Genomic DNA, 16,893 nt, shown 5'->3' on the forward strand with positions numbered 1-16,893 from the left:
TTTGAATGCAGTATGTGTAATGGATATATAAGGTTTTTAAGGCTTTAAGGCTGAAATAATGAGAAGTGAGTTTTCAAGTAAATGGTTGTTTTTCTATGAGCATGTTTTGTTCTCCAGTTCCAATCAGCTCTAATTGAATGTGGAATGTTCTGACCCTCAGGAGCAGCAGCAGAGCCGTCAGTCCCAGCTGACTCAGGATGAGAGAGTATCACGATCCTACCTGGCTTTAGCCACAGAGACGGTGGATATGTTCCATATCCTTACCAAACAGGTCCAAAAGCCTTTCCTCAGGCCTGTAAGTGTAAAAAAACTCCTGTTTTTTTTCTTTGTTTTTATTATAATGCAATTTATTCCTGTGATGTCAGTGTCATTACGCCATTCTTCCGTGTCACATGATCCTTCAGAAATTATTTTAATATGCCGATTTTGTGCTCCATAAAAATGTCTTATTGGGTTGGAACACATGTTGTACTTGGTGAAATTTACCCAACTTGTTTCTGTCTCAACATCTTTGTTGATCCTGGAACAACATCCCAATCAACCAATCGGATGTCAGGGACAAGTTTACATTTTGTTTCAAGTTTGTTTACAATCAGGGTTAAGTGCTTCTACATCAGTGTTATTCACCCATTTCCCTCTGATTTTAGGGATGACATATGGGTAGGGATATTGTTAGGACTAAATTTTCTGACATGACTGTTGTTCCAGAATCAACTAAATATGTGACCCGTGCTTGCAAAAGGAGTCGGAATGCGCACAGGATAATTTCGAGCTACAGGCTAAACAAGTGAAAAAAAAGTAGATTTTTGAGGTTTTCACAAAAATGTGAAGCTCTCATCTAGCTTAGCCTGGTTTTACCAGACTCTCGTACATTTAATTTGTAGAGTCTGGCCACTCTGGCCACTGGATCTCCATAACCAATCGCTATTGTTTGGTCCTTCACCTGTTTCACACATGGAAATCCGTCAAAATAAATGTGCACGTCACCTCAGTGATAAAAACATAGGATAAAACCTAAAACTTGTGCATTCGGATTGTGATTTATTCACGCCACAGTGGACGGAAGAGTTTTGTGATCGGGAACTTGCGGCCCACGTGGTCCGTAACATGATTGTATGCTGTAAATAAAATGTCATATGCTTGGTATGATAATAAATGCTGCTATAAATAACAGACCAATTCAAATGTTTAAGTGCTTTTATTTTAATTTGTTTGAGCGGTGATGAAATGTAATGCTCTTGTAAATACTTGCCAGCATTTTAAAGAAATACAAGTCTAGAAATGCATCCAAATAACAGCAAAGCGCAACCGTACGGTGCTCTGCAGTGGTCAAAAATGATTATAAACAGTGAATTAATCAGTGAAGTTTTCAAGAATATATCACTATTACAGCTATGACATCACCACACGACCTTGGTGTTTGTCAAAAGCAGTAGGTAATTTGGTCTGGGATGTTTACGCGGGTGGGAGATGGACGGCAATAAAATGACTCACTAGCTCCTGTAAATGATGGCAATACCTTCCGACCCCACGAGAAACAGTTACCATCCGAATAGCTTCAGTAACTCCTTCACCACTAACGGAGCGAACTGAAAATCAAACTTCTCACGAATTCACCCTGTTGGGGAGGAGGGACACAACATCATGGCCACCAACAAACCTCAGCAAAGATTGTTATTGCTCCGGTTTTAACTTTTGGGTATTCGCCATCGGTGCCACAATGCAATGAATGGTTTCGCTCGCATCTTTCTCTGCCGCCATTTCTGAACTAAAACTCAAACTAGCACACAACATCAATGGCATCATTCTCAGCCACTTCCTCTGTTTGCTGATTGGGCCGGTAAAAAATTTGTTCTTAACAAAATTTTTGTCCTTCATTTTTGTCCTTAAACACATTTATTTTTGAGTCACATTTCATTTATGTGTTTTGGCTTGTTTGCTGTACACCTTGTCATATGAGCATTTAGACATTGTTCTTTTTATGTATGTATGTATCTATGTATTTATATTTTTTTTCCCCTTTTTTCTCTCTATTCAAACAAATCATACATCTTGTTTTTATAGAGTGTGACAATAACTTATTTTTTTTGAAAATTTGCTCATTGGGACTCCTTTGGCCAACATGGGTCACACAAAAAAAAATCATACAGACCAAAACAGTTGTGTTGCTTTATATTAATCAAAAACTTATCAGTTTTCACAAAAATATAAAGCAATTATTTGAAATTTAAATGTCTTTAATGTCACTTTTGATCAATTTAATGCGTCTTTGCTGATTTAAAAGTATTAATTTTCAGGGAAAACTAAAATCTTACTGACCTTAAACATTTGAACGGAAGTGTATGCACAGCTGAGCAGCTAAAGAGCTTATTATATGAGTGGGAGCAGTTTAATAAACATCTTAAGCAGGACAGTTGGACAAAGATGTCTTGAGGAACATGCTCCTAAAAAGTGGTAAAATAGAGCAAAACATCATTTAGGTTTGGTTGTAAGAAAAAAGCATGAGGATTGTGATCTGCTGCTTGCCTGTAAATGAATCTCCTGCTCTCTGCGGGTATTTATAATCTTCAGGGAAAATTGAGCTGTTGCCAGGGTCAGAACATTGAGTATTCAGGAGATGTGAGAAAAGGTTCTTCTAATGTCATTTATAAATAAATCCTGCATTTGTAGGTTCAAAATGATAACATTTCTTGTTGGGATGACTGATGTGTATTGTATTGTATTGAACAGGAACTGGGTCCTCGTCTGGCGGCCATGTTGAATTATAACCTGCAGCAGCTATGTGGGCCTAAATGTCGAGACCTGAAAGTGGAAAACCCAGAAAAATACGGTTTTGAGCCAAAGAAGCTCCTGGATCAACTCACTGATATCTACCTGCAGCTGGACTGTGCCCGATTTGCTAAAGCCATTGCTGATGACCAGGTCTGTATTTACTCGCCAATATCTTTTAACTATTGCAATAAGAATAGTGGATAACTCGATTTATTCATTTTCTCAATTATTTTCCTAATTTTCAGCGGTCATACAGCAGGGAGCTCTTCGAGGAGGTCATTTCCAAAATGAGAAAGGCGGGCATAAAATCCACCATTGCTATTGAGAAATTCAAACTTCTGTTGGAGAAGGTGGAGGAGATAGTAGCTCGCAATTCTCAGTCCGAGATGGATTACAGCGACGCCCCAGATGAGTTTAAAGGTGAGGGTCATCAAGTCTTTAGCCACCATAATCATACACTACTGTACAAAAGTTTGGGATCAGTTGTAAATGTTTTTGAATGAAGTTTTTTTAGGCTCACCAAGAGCGAACCCCCATAATAATATTGGTTGCAATTAACAACAATGGCTAAACTGCTATTTATTTTTAGATATAATACAAATTTATATACATATACAATTAACAGTAAGTAAGCTCCTCTCTAGTGTTTCTATATTGCTAACTAACAAACTGAACATTGAGTGACTTTCCTGAGGTAAGCTAAATAACAAGTGACCTATGGCGGTTTTATTGACATCTTTCCCTGGTTGAAACACTGATCGAGTGATTTAAATGCGCCATGATACAGATTTCGGTAAGTTGTAGTGTATCTGTAAACGGACCTTTTAAAATTCATGCATGTTTTTTGAGATATAACTTGTTTAAAAGTGGAAGAGATGACTTGTGCTTCACGCTACTGCTTAAACTGAAGCACTACAGCGTATCTGCAATCTAAATGCCGTTTGTATTTCATGATAAAATGTAGAGAATTGGAAAAGATGACATTTTGTTTCTTTTTAGAAGTAACAAAGCACAGTGCTATAATGCTTTTTTTTTACGATTTATTAGATGAGAGGTTTGTAACAAATAATGTTTAGTGGAGGGAAAAAACGCATACCTGGCAACCCTGGCTTGAACTACAGGTGATTCATAGGGTCAAATAGAGCCTGCTTTTAATGTGCTATTGTCACATTAACTTACCCTAAATTCAACATAATTTATTTTCACACACGCATAGTATGAGTTGTATTCGGACATGTTTTTCCCGCACACTTTTGATTTACAGGATAGCATCCGCCCTGTGCTGCGTTCCACTCCACTTTAAGACACGCACTTGCAAACTTCCCTAAGCACTTCCCCTTGAGGGAATCCCCGCCACTATTTTGAAGTGCGTTCCACTTCGTGAAGTGGACAAGGGAAGTTTATATGGACAGACCCTTGCTCCCTCGATTTTGACCGAGTGAGCAAGTCTACTTCATATGTACACTTCAGGCAGCTTCATATACCACAATGCAACGTGATTGTGACGTCATCACATATCGCGTTTAATTGACCCCACCACAAACAACTCTGATATTTTTAAAAACATTTGAAACAACCCAAACACATCCATATACATATAGAATGCTGCATTAAACAATTTCGTAAAGGAAAAAAATAAATAATAAATCAACTCCATAGTGGATTCCAAGTGATCAAGGGCTTAGGGCGTTTCAGTTCAGTCCATTGCAAAGTTTCCGCCAGTAGTGGGCACTCATGCAACGTAAGCAATGACGCACATCCGAGTGAACAAGACGGAGGGAAGTTTGCGAGTGAAGGGCATGATAAAAACGTACTGGAACGCAGCACTGGTCATCAGCTGATGGCCAATAATGAAAATAATAGCTTTTATTGGCTGATACATCGGTACATATTATATTTTAAAATAACTGTTTTCTTTTTTAATGTTTTAAAATATAATTTATTACTCTGATAACACAGCTGAATTTTTAGCATAATTATACCAGTCTTCAGTGTCACATGATCCTTCAGAAATCATTCTAATATGCTGATTTTAATTTAAAATGTTTCTTTTTATTATCAGTGTTGATATATATCAATTGCAATGAATACTTGCTCAATACAATCAAAGTATTAATCTGATCCCAAACCTTTTAACGGTAGCAACAGATTTACTTGTTTGGATTTTGTAAATAACGGCAAGGTTCTACCTGAACAGATCCGCTGATGGACACTCTTATGTCTGATCCTGTGCAACTTCCCTCTGGCAACATCATGGACCGATCCATCATTCTGAGGCACCTCCTGAACTCTCCCACCGACCCCTTCAACAGACAGCCTCTCACAGAGAGCATGCTGGAACCAGGTACCAACCACACACAGCTTTTCAAAGATGGCCTCTTTCAGTCCCGCTGCCAAATGCACTCGGTGACTTGTCTTTTTTTAATTGTTAAACTGTATAATGCTGACTATATATTTATTCCCTCTCTCCACAGTCCCAGAGCTGAAGGAGCGTATCCAGGCTTGGATGAGAGAGAAGCAGACTGGTCGCTTTTGAGTTTTCTCAGTGAGCCAAGCTTGCCCCTCAGTATAAATGTTTTTATCACGCTGGAAGTAAACTGAAGAGAGAGAGAAAAAAAAGATGACAGTACCCAAATAGTTTTTGCCCCCCTTTATCCTCTTTATCGAGCCACTGGCTCATGATACTAAATTGAAACAGAATAAAGTTTAGACTTTTGAAACATTTGGATTTTGAATTTGTATGTCCACAATACATACCAAGCCGAAAGTCTCACACTCCAAAGTTAACAAAACCGTATATATACCGTAAAGAAATTCTAATTTTGTTTCCATTGACTTCACAGATACATTTTATTGGTTCTGACACTAAAAATTGAGGGTTCATGTTTGTGAGATATTTTGGAAGAATGTTGTCAAGTAACACCAGTATTTCAATTTTTACACTCAATAAACATTGGCTGTAGACACAGTTTACAGTTCAGTCCCAAATCTGTTGTTTATTTTGTATGGTTGGAGAAGTACAGCATATTTTAAATAAATTAACAAGCTCTAGACTGTCTTATAGAAAATACAATAGATGTTGGTGTAAATTGATGGCACTTCAGATGGTGACTTACTCTGTATTAGAATTTTGTTGGTTTGCACAGAAATCTCATGTGTACAACAATTTGACTAAAAGCTAAATCCGAGCTCAAACCCAGGATCAATTAAGACATTGTGAAGCTGTGTTGTAGCATGATCATCATAAAAATGCCAGTATATATATCATGTTCTTTGTTCTGATCACCAACATTTGTTTTGGATCATAAAGGGTCATCATCTCTTGTTCATTAATGTTAACCCCAGTTGTTGGATTTCAACATAAATGAGGAGTTTTCCAGTGACTTAAAAGGGTTTATCTGTACAGGAATTTGCTTCCTTTGCTACAAAGTTCTTTTGAACTGTAATAAATGGTAATGCACACACAACGATAGCTGTTTCACTTTATCTTTCTTCTATTTGTCCTCTTAAATTTTTGCAAAACTTTGGCAATTAAGTTATTAAATATTTAATAGTTTCATAGATGACACAGGCTGTTAATTTAGTGTAATTGTAATACTATTACAGTTTTTGTTTTCTTATTTTAAAGCTTGAGTAAATTTATATTATAATTTCAATTATGTTGTAGTACATCAAATTGAACTAAAAAAAAATTGATAAATGCTGAAGAACTAAACTTTTGTTTCTTGAAATAAAGAACTTTTTTAATTTTAAAATAAAACGTTTTTTATTTCAGTTAATGTTTTTAAGTAGCAAAATGTGTTTTTATGGTTTTAGTTTCACAATTCTACCTGGTCACATAAAATATTACATAATTGTGAATTAATGGCTATATATTTAATTAATGGCTATATGAATTAAAGCTTATATTTTGATTAATTCTTATCAATTAATTACCTTTATGTTTTGGTTTGGTATAATATTGAATATAATGGGTGTAATTATATTTTGAAAGAACATAATTATATGAGAGCAATTTAGCATTCTAAACGATTCTTGTAAATCGTTTCTAAGGTATATTTATCCCTGTTTTATCCATGTTTCTGCTAGGCGGCGCCCTTCACTTTTGTGTAGTATGATGCCACGCCACAGCGCATCGTAAGCGACCCTGCAGTATTGCGTCACAACTGATCAGCCCACCTTAGTTTTTCCAGCGTTCTTATTTGCTACACGACGCATTGCTCACGCAGTACTCGGTTCTAATTGGCCGGACGGTCTGTCATTCACGGTGTTGACAAGGCTGTTGACGTAATCATTTCAGTAAATCAAGGCATTCATCCATATCCTAAGCCTGCTAGAGGAACGGTTCAACGACACCAGCATCAGCCTAATAAAAAAGATCATAATCGCAAGCATCTTGCGCGGCGCTGGAGAATGAAACGCAGCTATAATGGGTGTATATCACAAAAAAGGAACTATTAAGAACTTAACCGTCAGTCTTTTTTGATTTTTGCTGCTGTGGGAGACGTCATTGGAGAATTGGCACCGTGCAGGATTTCTATGGTGTTCTAGTCGTCTCTACGTCTGGATATATAGCGGTAAGTGTCATATTTTCTCTAACTTACACATTTGAGTTTGAGTTTACATTGCCCGAGTTGCGTTTGGGAATGCGAATGGATGTTTACTGAATTGTTTTGCTTTTTTTTTTTGCATTCAGTTGCTTTAGCGCAACTTAATAGTGGTATTATACACTTACTAATAATTTTTATCTTATAACAATTCATGAAAAAAATGACAAACACATTTGAGGGTTATGCAAAGAAAGTCGCCGAGTTCATAGAAAGAAAGTCCGATTAGTGATGGGAAGTTCGGCACATTTCCATGAATCGGTTCTTTCGAACAGTACCGGCTCAAAACTGATTCAGTGATCGGTATCCTTGGTTCACTCCAAAAGCTCGAACTGTCACCTCACTCTTCGGTTATCGGCATCACCGATTAGGTGAAAAAAACGATTATCTGTTGATTAGTCCGTAAGTTGTTTGTTACTCCAGAACCTCTCGTGACCGATTGTATTCGTGACAGTAGTTCATACCGGCTGGGGAACCGGTTCCCAGCAAGGATCCGAATCAAAAGAACGATATGTTCCTAAATCGATAGTCTTTTAACGTGCAAACCATAATGAATGCTATTCATATTGTTACAGTGTAACACTTGAGTTAGTGCTTTTTACAATAATTAAACGCTTTGATCATTTTTATATATGTGGTGGATCATACTGACATGGCAACGTATGTTGCTAACGTTAGTCCATCAATATCTAGTCTCCGTTATTAAACAGTGAAGTCTGCGTATCCTTGAACGATAAATGTTTTTGATTTTGTTGTTTTCGTAACACACACTTTCATAAGAGTAGATAGAAAGATAAATTGTTTATCTTATTTTTCTTCCCTGGTGTAGACATACTTGTGTTTCGTCGGCAGATTGATTTTCATGGGCGTATGCCTTTTAATTCAGCGAATGACTAATTTACAAGGGCAAGGATGAAAACATCCTCTTTTTTGGTGTCATGTGCTTGAACAGCGGACTGTTCTTTTTTTCAGTCACACTCATGAGATTTGAACTTCAGAAATAATTGCTGCATTGTCAGATTCGTTGTAATCCACAGCCGGTCGATAAAACCAATACTAAATAACAAATGTCACGCCCATAAGCGATACATGGATTTTTACAAGAACTAGACTGACGTTGTTATATGTCGGTGCATGTGTTTAGATATGTCATGACGGTCGGGTGTCAGTTAGTCAGATGTGTTTACTTGTGTAGTGAGCGTGTGAACAGGCCCATCCCTGCTGCTGCAGGCGAGCGGCCGCCATGTTTACGAGTCCGTGAAGGAACCATCTAATATTCCTGATAATCCACATCTATGTCTCGGCTCGATATTTACCTGCATATTATGATATTGCTATATTAATACTATATTACTATAGTAAATTACTATATTAATATGGTAAATGGGTTGACATATAACAGACAGGTCCGTTACTCGGGATTAAAATTCGGTTAACATTTATTCTAGGGACACAAGTTTATATATTGGCCCCTTTCATCTTTGGAATTTTTCAACATTTTATTCACTTTATTTTACTTTGACTATTTACTTAGATGTATATATTTTTTTTTATTTAAACTCTAGATACTCTGTCATTTTGCTAAGATTATATCATAACTGCATGGATGATAATTATCCGTCACTGTAAACTGCTAGTATCATAAGTATTCCCACAGCCACGAAAAACTCAAAAAATGATTTTTTTTCTTTTATATATATATATATATATATATATATATATATATATATATATATATATATATATATATATATATATATATATATATATATATATAAAATTGAACAGTTTCTTGAACCTTTTGTATTAGGTTTGATACTTTAGGCTTTTATGGCCTACATAGTATGATCTAGTGAGAATATCAAGCTCACACTCAAAGAAAAAACATCTACTTTTTATGTAACGTTAGATGCCCAAACTGAGCAAAATATACAATTTGGTGCAGATGTGGTTATTATTTATATGGACAAGTAAATCAGTGAAGTTTTTACAACAATTTTACAATTTTTATAGCAGAATACTTACATAAAATGCATGTAGATATCAGTCATCACTCATTCCCTGGTTACACAGACAAGGCCTAAGCCTAGTCTCAGTCTAAAGTACATGTTTGAGCTGTTTTTACTAAAAGCATCTTGCACTGGTATATCTCAAAATATATCAGTGCCATTGTTTTGCCTCAAGATGCATACCAGTAATGTTTTTTTCTTATTCTAAAGCTTGTTCATAAAAGCTCCTTAAACATCTTTATTTAACTAAGGCCTAATCCTGGTTTAATCTAAGCTCTGTCTGTGAAACCAGGCCTTTATGTGCTTTATAGAGTTTAAGTCATTGACGTGAAAATTAAAAATAATTCTTAATCTAATATTTAGTGAACAGAAGCTAATTACAAAAGTCCTAGAAATCATTGGTCAAAATCTGTATTTGGCATCCAGTCATTTAAGAAAATCCTCTCAAATGCTTGATAACCTAGCAACCTCTGATCTATTTCGAAGTTTTGTGTATTCAATGCAATCTGATGAGATAATTCTGGATAATGTCTGCGAAATGTGTGCCTTTAGCCTAATAGCTGTGGCACTGGGGCAAAACAACAATAACATTTTGTTTCTTTTTGAAGGAGAACATTTTGTAGGATTGAATCACAACAGCTTCAACCATGTCTGGCGCCTCAGTGAAAGTGGCTGTCAGAGTGCGTCCCTTCAACTCAAGGGAGACCAGCAAGGATTCAAAATGCATTATACAGATGCAAGGGAACTCCACCAGTAAGTATATACTTGTCTCTATGGCTCGCAAACTTTGTTTCAATGTTAAGCTTCTTGTATTTGGTCACATGCCTCCAGACAAGGTAGCTCTAGTATATGCCTTTTAGCTTTAGGCTATGAGATGTTTAGAATGAGAGAGCATTTAGGTTTTATTTGGAAATCTGCAACCCGAGTAACCGAAAAAGAAGAATAGAAGTGGAAATTATATTCTGTTTGAAACTTGAAGGAAAGAAGAGCATCTCTTTGTGAAATCCCCGTCCTCTGGAAAAATGAGAGGACTCAAAGAATTTCAGCCTGAGGGACTTCAGTCTATTGAGTTGCTGAGTGTGAAGATACTGTGTGGCTTGAACCTGCAGTTCGGATCTCTTGTTCATCTTTTTTGCATTAGTTTAGTGGTAGAGGAAGAGAGAGCCAATGAAAGGAAATGAGTTGATTGTTATCACCCATGTTTGGGGTGTTATCGTTATTACAGTCTAATAATGAAGAACGTGTGACCCGGCCTATTGAATCAGATGTTTTTTTGGGCAGCATTTGGGTTGTTGATGTCCATTTGCTAGCAGTGAGTCACTGTGCTCACTGAGATGTGATCCATCAAGCTGTTTTGAACAAGGTAACAATAGCCGATAACAATATTATAGGAATAACAATATTCTTTAACTATAAGCGAAGGTGAAAAATTGACACTATTGGTTTTAATTAGAGAATGGTATCCATTAGTCTTGCGTAGCCAGACATTCAGACTGACGGCAGAAGGTCTGGACTCTATCGTAGCTTTCATTGCACAAGGACCGCCCAAGAGGGCGTTTGACTGACAACGCAACCAATCACAGTTTGTTTTGTTTCGTGTCATGTTTGTGGGTGTGAAAATGTAAAGTCGATGTCCCTGCCATAACAGACCGGCGTGTGTCTATAAATGATTAATTCAAGAACGTTGAGCAAGTTTACTGCAACAATGTAGCCAAAAACGAAACATACTTTTGAAAATCCAGCGTTTAGTCGATCCGGTCGCTAGATGTTTGGCATCATGGCATTTGTTTCCAGACAGACCATCATAACGCAACACGCACGTCTCGGGAAAATCCTGTAGAATTCAACCAATCAGATGATGACTTTGAAACTCCTGATGTGTTTCCAGTTATCTACGATCCGTGGGCGTAGATTCGGTACAAATTGACATCCATTTTTAATTAACATGCATTTGATTCTTGTTTCAATTTGATTAGGACTCATTTGTGAGTCTATTTCATTTATAATTAAGAGCAGTAAAAAACAAACGATCATTTATTTGTTAATTCAACTACACTTTTTGTACTGCTTTTTTTTATTCGTTAAACAATTAACTGGTTCACAAGAGTAATTTGTTTGCAGAGTTGCTGCAAACACTGGCTCTTGGGTTTTGAAAACTCAATTAAAACTGTTCAAAATAAGATTGTGATTATTTGGAAAATCAATATTTTACCCAACCCTAATTTTAACTTGATGAAGCTTCAGTTTCAAGAAGGAAGATGCATTGGATTACGAGAGAGACACTTCTGTGTCATAACAAACGTTTTCTTCATTTACACCAAAGGCTGGCCTAAACCCAATGGTAAACAAAGGGTTCCATAGGGGGTACAAGGTCATCTGAGAGAAAGCCAAAGTTTCACAGGAAGTAGAGCTCAGAGACTGCAGTCACAAAGCACAGATAGCACACATGCGCAGACTGCGTATTGAAACCGGAGCGTGAGCTTGGCAATCGGCCCACCCCCTTCATTAGGACACTACTGTCTACAGATGGTATGCTGGGAATGTTGTCTTATTACAGTGCTGAGCCGACAGGGATGCTCATGACAAATACACACAGCAAAAAGCAGAATGACCTTAATGTTTGGTCTCTCAAGTGTCGTTTTGTTTGCTTTGGGATGTGGTGCTTAGACTGCATGTTTAAGATGAATGTTTGTCTAGACTGTTTGTTTTTCTTTGACTATGGATTGTTTCTATGAAGGTGGTCTCTTCATTCAGATTGAAGCACAGCAGATATAAATAAAGTAAATCTGAAAGAGTTGTGTTTAGTAGTTATCTAGATTACTCATTTAAGGTTATATTTTTAGATTACTTTTTGATTACTTTTATTTTTGACCTAACTCGTCACATTGGTTTGAATAGAATAATATTGTCATATATTTAAATACAAATACAAAGAGAAAGAAAATGTATTCCATTCTTTGTTATCGAGAACATGACGCACTTTAAATATTACATGACGTCAGGGTTTCCCAGACTGGGGTTTGCGAGTTTAATGAAAAGCTATTAAGTAATGAAATTAATATATATTTCTTAAATAATAATTTAAAAATAAAATCAATCAAAATAAAACATTAACAAAAAATACTAAATTATAACCGTTTAGTTATTGACCTAAACTGATCACATTTTTTTCAGGTTCAGCTGACAATAAAGATACATTGCATGTAGATGTATATTTTAATGTGTTTGAAAGACAAAAAGCTGTCCAGAGACAGTAGTGCAAGGCTGAATGACTGACTGAGTGATCATTTAAATAATGATTCATGTGTTTGCAATGTTGAGAGAGAAGATGGGAAAATGCACAAACCTCGATGGGACCTTATGAATATAATCTAATTACAAATACTTTTTTGGAATCTGATCACATGGAACCAAATTACATGTAATAAGTTATCAGTTACATATGCATGTATACCATTTTGGGATCAGGCAAAATATCAAGATTACATCACCTGATTAATCCACTAGAGAGAAACTGTTAGCCAAGCGACAGACAAGTGACCAATCATGAGTGGTGACATCACTATGTACGCATTCTACCAGCACAGAATACTATGCCGATGCCGTACCAGGCTTAAATGGAAACATTTTCTGGAACTTTTCCTTAACGTTTTTAGAACAGTTCAGCCTGACTAATGATTGGATTATTATGATTCTAGCATATGTTTGGCAAGTTCTCTTTCTAACCCTAATTGATGAAGTGTGTAGCTCATACAACCATTTCTTAAACATGGAAGAGGCATCATGGCCATAATCCAGCCAGGATGACAATGTGAAGATTGATCAGAGTGGTTGGGAGGGAACATGATGTATCATTTCCAGACCTTAAATTCATTGAAAGTCTTTGGGATGTGCGGGAGTAGACTTTAGAGAGTGCTTGACTTTTGCATTGTCAATACAAGATCTGGACCAATAATTGATGCACCTCTTGATAGAAATAACATCACAACATTTATTTATGTATCTGCTGCAGAATGTTTGTTTCTAGAGGAATACATGGGTGTTTGTGAGTGGAGTTTAAATAGTGTGTGGAAGTTGTATATTGTTGTTCATGTGTGTTGTTTCCGTTGTATGAAAGGAGATATATTAAACATTAGGTGGGAAAATAAACCTGTAAAAAACCTTTCTCTCTCAGGGAGTCAAGAGAGTCTTTGCCTCTTGCCTCATCCATAGTTCACTGAATCTATTGTTATTCTGACCTTTTCCTTTATGAAGGGAAACTGTTGAGGGAATGAAAACTCATCTCGGTTTCTATCTTCAGCAGTGGTGTCGTGAACAAATATCAGGAAAGATTATTGAGTGGGGAGAATTTGAAACCTCACCGATGCTAGACAGCTTCATTAAAGGTCTAGATCACCCAAATCTGTATTACCTTTTTCTTCTGTGTAACAAATTATATTTTGAGAAATGTGTCAGTGTTTTTTGTCTATAAAATGGAAGTAAAGGGGCTCCATTGTTTGGTTCCCAATCGGGATTTGCATTTTTGAGAACCGCGGTCGGTTTATGAAGGTTTCACGTACAAACTTGTGGCTCGATTGGAATCTTTTTGTGTCAAAACTAAAGTGATAAGACTTTTTAGTTTAATGGACGTCTCTATCTTTGATATTACTTTGGTCACTGGAGCTATGGTTACTGGGAAGAGAATACGTGCTTAACTCCCTTTTCACATTCATACAGACAGTTATTAGTCTACGCTATGCTGCTGTGGAAACCGGACTTTTCAAGATTCACACGAATGTGGATGTCAATCCCAAAAACTGACAGTTTGACTGTAGCCATACAGGCTTGTGGAGGGGATTATTTGACCAATGAATATCCAACCATAATGCTCTAACAAACACATAGATCACCTTAGCAACAACATAGCAACAGTACCAGCTGTATATGGAAATTCTGTTAGTATAAAAAATGGTCTTCCTGTAGCTAAAGTTACTCTGACCTCTTATTTTAGACTGTTTCAGCTCTGTTAATGAGATGGAGTCATCCTGACTGCAGGCCCCTGGGGTCTGTCAGCGCAAGACACAGGAGGGGAAGAGTTGTCTGTAAAAGCTTTGCACACTGAAATTGAGAGACAGAAGAGCTTTTATTGATTTAGACAGAGAGTGAGAGAGGTGATAAGAATTCATAGATTGATGTGGTTGTGAGAAGGTCATCTTGCTCTTGGGCTTTAAGATTGACCTGATTACGGATGTAATCCCATGAGTGTACCTGGGGTCACCAGACTCCTGCATTAATCCCAGTGTCCCTTCCAGGTTCATGGGCGTCAAAACGTCCTTTCTCATGCAGATTATAGCTGCTGCTGCCACTCAAACCGGTAGATGGATTTCTAGGTATGGAGAAATTTGGTGACTAATTAAATTCCCAATTCAAGATAATCTAAAAAATATTTTTTTCATGTCTTAGTTGTTTACATTTTGATTGGAGAATTTGATTTATGTATGGCTGTGCTATCTTTAAGTCATCTAAGTATATAATCTTTTATCTAAGCCTGTGTGATCAAGTAAGATAGGCCTGTTGGCATTATTACATAATTGCCCTTCTCATCCCTTCTAATCATTATGATTTGATATAACCATGATTATTAAATGCATTTAAAATGTAAGACCAAGTCCAAGAGACCAAGTCAATACCTCAAATTTGCTGTTGTGCTCCTCAAACCATTCATGAACCATTTTTGGTTTGTGGCAGAGTGCATTATCCTGCTGAAAGAAGCCACAGCGACCAGGGAATACTATTTTTCTGACACCTTTCAGAACCAGCATTAACAAGCACATATTTCCTGCTTCTAACACATCAACATTGAAGACAAAATGTTCACTTGGTGCTTTAATATCTCCCACCCACTAACCAGTTCTGTGATGAAGATATAATCAGTGTTATTCACTTCACCTCATAATGTGTGTGTGTGTGTGTGTGTGAGAGAGAGAGAGAGAGAGAGAGAGAGAGAGAGAGAGAGAGAGAGAGAGAGAGAGAGAGAGAGAGAGAGAGAGAGAGAGAGAGAGAGAGAGAGAGAGAGAGAGAGAAACACCTTCAAATAATTTTTCCACTGATGTACTGTGATCTGATATAGTGATATTTGTCCCATCATTCATTAAGGTACTAAAGGAGAACCCAATGTTTCTGCTTTACTGCAGGCCAAAAATAAAACCTTGCTAACAACACAAGTTGAGGCTCTCTGACCAGCTGTAGAAACTCATAAAGATTTAAAGACCACAGCAGCATCTGGATATGAATTATGAGTGACGATCTGAAGTTGCCGCCCATTCATATTCATTTAAAACACTCATATAATTGTCATCATATATTTGCTGTTTCTCATAAACTCTTGTATTTCTAAAGTATAAAAATACATAGCACACAGATGTTGGGTATTTTAGATTGCACTACACTAACTATTTATCTATACTTCTCAGTGAATGAAGTCTCCCTTCCCTGAGCTTTTGAAGTGTATAGCTGTGGGTAAAGTTTTGGTAGTTCCATAAATTTTGTGTTTCACAAAGTTTATAGCTTTAGTATTTTTGTGTTTCCATGGTATACTGGAAACATTTGAAGCCAAATATCTTCAATATATAAGCAAAGAGTCATTGTAACAAAGTTCGCAGGTATAAGGTAGGGAAGGAGGCGAGAACCGGCGAACGTTTAAAAAAAGACTTTAATAAATAAACAAAATGAAAGTAACACAAGCCCCTCATGGACGACAAAATGTAAACAAAACACAACTCAATTTCCAGGCCATATATATATATATATATATATATATATATATATATATATATATATATATATATATATATATATATATATATATATATATATATATATATATATATATATATATATATATATAATATAGCCTACATTTTAAAATAATAAATGCTCAAACATCCATTTCCTAAGCATGCGTGATTATTTTCCGTCAGTAAAACAACACACTACAGCCTGTAAAACATTTAAATGATTATAAGTAGGTAATCTTAAGAATATAAGAAAATTAAATATCTGTTTAAAAAAGATGTTTCATAGCCTATTTCCCCACAAAGAAGTGTCATGCCGCTCTGCGCGGATGAATGTGGGACACACACAACCTTCTTGAATATCTTCATCTTCATTCTTTCCTTATTAGTGCTTGAAGTTGATCACAATTTGTGAGCTTCTGCTTGTCCACTCGCATTTTGAGTATTTAACACAGGTTCTCACAGGTTTAAGATCCGGGAAGTTGCCTGGCCATGGATCCAAAATTTCAATGTAATAATTTCTGAGCCACTTCATTATCACCCTTGCCTTGTGACATGGCGCTCCATCAGGCTGGCAAATGCACAATGAGCCATCATTAAAATGGCTCCTGGGTCGTTGGGAAATGTTGCTCTTGCAGGATGTTTTGATACCATTCTTTATTTATGGGAGTGGATGTGAATCAACCCCATGCATAGATGACCTCAGGATGCTTGACTTTTGGCTTGACGATT

General features: G+C 36.6%; 2 protein-coding genes across 13 annotated transcripts in view; both read left to right on the plus strand.

Annotated features, from left to right (window-relative positions):
• The window catches only part of ube4b (ubiquitination factor E4B, UFD2 homolog (S. cerevisiae)), a 33,440-nt gene extending 27,680 nt beyond the window's left edge, over positions 1–5,760 (plus strand). For both annotated transcript variants that reach the window (XM_067445947.1, XM_067445948.1), the window contains 5 exons: positions 161–295; positions 2,731–2,922; positions 3,018–3,192; positions 4,970–5,116; positions 5,247–5,760. In XM_067445947.1, coding sequence (XP_067302048.1) covers positions 161–295; positions 2,731–2,922; positions 3,018–3,192; positions 4,970–5,116; positions 5,247–5,308 — 711 coding nt within the window. In that variant the 3' untranslated portion in view covers positions 5,309–5,760. The remainder of the gene's footprint in view (positions 1–160; positions 296–2,730; positions 2,923–3,017; positions 3,193–4,969; positions 5,117–5,246) is intronic.
• Positions 5,761–7,076: 1,316 nt separating this feature from the next.
• kif1b (kinesin family member 1B) overlaps positions 7,077–16,893 on the plus strand; it is a 78,762-nt gene continuing 68,945 nt past the window's right edge. For all 11 annotated transcript variants that reach the window (XM_067445953.1, XM_067445955.1, XM_067445961.1 and 8 more), the window contains exons 1-2: positions 7,077–7,349; positions 9,997–10,141. In XM_067445953.1, the coding sequence (XP_067302054.1) occupies positions 10,036–10,141 (106 nt within the window). In that variant the 5' untranslated portion in view covers positions 7,077–7,349; positions 9,997–10,035. The remainder of the gene's footprint in view (positions 7,350–9,996; positions 10,142–16,893) is intronic.

The sequence above is a fragment of the Pseudorasbora parva genome, chromosome 6, assembly GCF_024679245.1.
Source record: "Pseudorasbora parva isolate DD20220531a chromosome 6, ASM2467924v1, whole genome shotgun sequence".
NCBI classification, from domain to species: Eukaryota; Metazoa; Chordata; class Actinopteri; order Cypriniformes; family Gobionidae; genus Pseudorasbora; species Pseudorasbora parva.